The 3,195-nt window shown below is 58.7% G+C and overlaps 1 protein-coding gene across 1 annotated transcript in view; it reads left to right on the top strand.

Moving 5' to 3' along the window:
- The first annotated feature begins 439 nt into the window (after positions 1 to 439).
- Positions 440 to 3,195, top strand: part of SNX11 (sorting nexin 11) — a 3,096-nt gene continuing 340 nt past the window's right edge. Inside the window, exons 1-5 of the mRNA XM_010172869.1 lie at positions 440 to 484; positions 724 to 810; positions 1,144 to 1,244; positions 1,474 to 1,572; positions 1,761 to 1,976. Coding sequence (XP_010171171.1) covers positions 464 to 484; positions 724 to 810; positions 1,144 to 1,244; positions 1,474 to 1,572; positions 1,761 to 1,923 — 471 coding nt within the window. The 5' untranslated portion in view covers positions 440 to 463 and the 3' untranslated portion in view covers positions 1,924 to 1,976. The remainder of the gene's footprint in view (positions 485 to 723; positions 811 to 1,143; positions 1,245 to 1,473; positions 1,573 to 1,760; positions 1,977 to 3,195) is intronic.

The following is a 3,195-nucleotide window of genomic DNA, read 5'->3' as shown; positions in this document are numbered from 1 at the left end:
CTGGGAGCCCTGCTCACCTCTCTCTGTGATCCAGGGATTTTTGAGTGCTGTTCCACAAAGCCTCAGGATCCCAGTCCCTCTCTGTGAGCAGGGATGACCTGAAGATGAGCCGTGGAGGAAGGAGGTGCTGCAGGCTCTGCCTCTGGTCACAGCACACTCTGCACAGCCCAGCGAGAGCCCACGTTGCCTCAGGAGCACACGGGAGATGAATGCTGGGTGCTCTCCCCTGTGGGCTGCTGGATTTGAACACATCCTCTTTATTTCATGGTGACAGAGGGGGAGAGGTTCAGGGAGGGTGGCTGAGCATGGATGTTGGGGCTGGAGAGTTGCTGGCTGGATAGGACAGAGGTGTGAGGTGCGCGGGGGGATGTGGAGTACGTGGGACACCCTGATGTGTTGATCTTCTCTTAATAAATCCTTTTTTTCTCTGTACAGATGTTTCCTGCTGGGCTCTGGCTCTAGGATGTTGGAGACCCGAGAGGAAGTAAGAACTTTTCTGACAGGGGTTTTGTCTGTTCCTGGCTGGGCTTTGGCAGCGGGTGGTCTTGGCTGAGCGCTGGGCAGGGTCCGTGGGGCAGAGCTGAGGGGTGGCTGGTGACAGGGCTGGGGCAGGATGGCTGGATGAGTCAGGGTGGTCGTGGGTACCTGTCCCCAGGAGCCCCTCTGAGCCCTGCGGGGCGGTGAGCGCTGCTTCCCCACGCTCAGGGGGTGTTTGTGCTGCAGGAGCTGACCACCGTGCGTGTGCAGGACCCCCGGGTGCAGAACGAAGGCTCCTGGAACTCCTATGTGGATTATAAAATCTTCCTCCACGTGAGTTGTGGCTGAGGGAGAGGGGGATGAGTTGCAGAGCTCAGTCGAGCCGTACACGAGGCTCATGAGCAGAGGTGCCTGGCAGTGCTGAGTGGGGATGGAGGGGGCGTGAAGGGGGAACCCTCAGCAGCCCACCCCTGTCTCTGTGAGGGTCTGAGGTTCAGCTTCTCCCCTGGAGCCTGCTCAGATCTTCTAGGCACTCTCAGCTCCCCCAAAGCCCAGTGCTTTGAGGGCACCCCTTAGTCACCAAGCTCAGGGGTCTGTATGGGTGAGATCCTGCTCTCCTCTGCCTCATGCCCTTCAATCCTGTGAGGTTTTGGGTTTTTTTTGCAGACCAACAGCAAGGCCTTTACTGCCAAGACCTCATGCGTGCGGCGCCGGTACCGTGAGTTCGTGTGGCTGAGGAGACAGCTCCAGAAGAATGCTGGTTTGGTGTAAGCAAGCCCTGTGCTCCCTCCTTTCCCCCACCTGCCCTGGGGATCCCAAATGCTCTCTGAACACGTGGATAGAAACCCCAGACTAACATGGGCTACCTGAGCTCCTGGGATCCAGCTCTGCACAAAGCAGGGTCCTGCCTGCTGCTCCCACGATGTTCCTGTGTCTTCTTGCTCTGTCACTGAAGTGATCTGAGCCTGAAGTGCTGCCTCTGCTCTGTCCCTGCAGGCCTGTCCCAGAGCTGCCCGGGAAATCCACCTTCTTCGTGGGCAGCACGGATGAGTTCATCGAGAAGCGGAGACAGGGGCTGCAGCAGTTCCTGGAGAAGTGAGTAGAGCATTTGTGAGGGCTGGGTGGAGGGAGAGGACACACTGCTCCAGTCTTGGTGTCTGTGAAGCAGCAGTGGAGCTGTCGATGGTCACCCTGACGGTGTGGGGCACACGAGCTGTTGACAGGGCAGAGCTCAGCATCCTCTGGGCACCTGCCTCACTCACCCTCCTCTCTCTGTCACACAGGGTTGTGCAGAACGTGGTCCTGCTCTCCGACAGCCGGCTGCACCTTTTCCTGCAGAGCCAACTCTCAGTGCCCGAGATCGAGGCGTGTGTGCAGGGCCAGGGCTCACAGACAGTGACAGGAGCCATCCTGCACTACGCCATGTCCAACTGTGGCTGGGGGTAGGAGGGAGAAGAGAACCGCCCCACACTGCTGCCAGGAGGAGACCTGCACAGCAGGTAACGCAGTCAGGGAAGGACCAGCCCCGGGGGTGCCACCAGTGGGACAGTCCCCAGCTCCCTTGCTGTGCCTGGAGCTGTGTTGTGTTGGCTGGAGGAGAGTCTGCACCTCCCTGTGTCAGTGCTTGCAGCTGCAGGGCTGGTTACAGCCTGATTGGAAATGGTTGGTGTCTGTGCAAGTGACTGTCACCGGTAGGAAACAGCCTCTGCTGTGAAACCAGAGGAGCTGCCAGGTTTTCTGGAGACCCTGGAATGTTTTGGAGCTTTCTGTCCCATCCTTGTTAGGGTTGTTGGAGGGAATGAAGTTGAGCGTGTGTTCCCCAGCCCTGCACACTGAACGGGCAGGATTCCTGGGGGTCAGGCGAGCGGAGCTGCACGTCTCAGGCTGTCACCAGCAGCCTCCTGTACTGTCCTCCAGGCTGCCCGGGAGGGTGACCTGTTCTGGCTGTGGCCGAGGCTTAGCAGAAAAGAGCTCGAGTCTCAGAAGAATTTAAGCTGATTTACAAAGGTCTTCAGCTGCTTTCTTCCCTTAATCTCTGGGGAGCGAGGAGCCTTTGGAGGCTTTCAAAGCTCAGGCTTTCTCTGCATCTTGCCTTGGTCCATGCAGCCTGAGTGGGTTCTGCAATTCCTCATGCTCATCAGAGCTTCAGAGTGCTTGCTGTGTGCTGGGGAATTAACCAGGCACCTCCCTGTGGGGTGGCTGCTCCTCCCCTGCTGCCAGTCCAGGGTCTTCTGCCCCTGGGGATGCAGCTGAGCTGGTGGGAGAGGGGGGGAAACCTCAGTCTGCCACTGCTGCAGCTCCCTGTGAGAAGCTGAACAAGCACAGACATGTTTTAAGCCCTGTGGCTGGCGTGGGGTCCTGGCTGTGCTCAGTGGCAGCCCAGTGTCCCTGGCAGAGATGTTTTGGGTCCCCTTGTTCCTCAAATGACCTGCTCTGTAGGAGGCTGTGTCTGGCCTCCTGCACCACCCGTTGCCCACGCTTCTTCATCTTGCTTTTCAAATAGCAGGAAGAAAGAGGTGTCTGGACTCCAGCAAGAGACCTGTTTTTAAATCGAGCCCTTTGGTTTAAGGAAGGGCTTTGAGGGAGCACAGCAGCCCAGCCGAACGCGTAGGTACCCGGGGAGCGCGGCTCTGCGCGTCCCTCTCTGCTGCCAGCACCGTCTGCCCCCGGTTGGTGACACTGTCCCCCCCACTTTCCTGCTCTGGGCTCGTGTGCGAG

The sequence above is a fragment of the Antrostomus carolinensis genome, unplaced genomic scaffold, assembly GCF_000700745.2.
Source record: "Antrostomus carolinensis isolate BGI_N321 unplaced genomic scaffold, ASM70074v2 scaffold38007, whole genome shotgun sequence".
NCBI classification, from domain to species: Eukaryota; Metazoa; Chordata; class Aves; order Caprimulgiformes; family Caprimulgidae; genus Antrostomus; species Antrostomus carolinensis.
The sequence above is the reverse complement of the archived record's forward strand: the minus strand, read 5'-3'. Positions and strand labels throughout refer to the sequence as shown.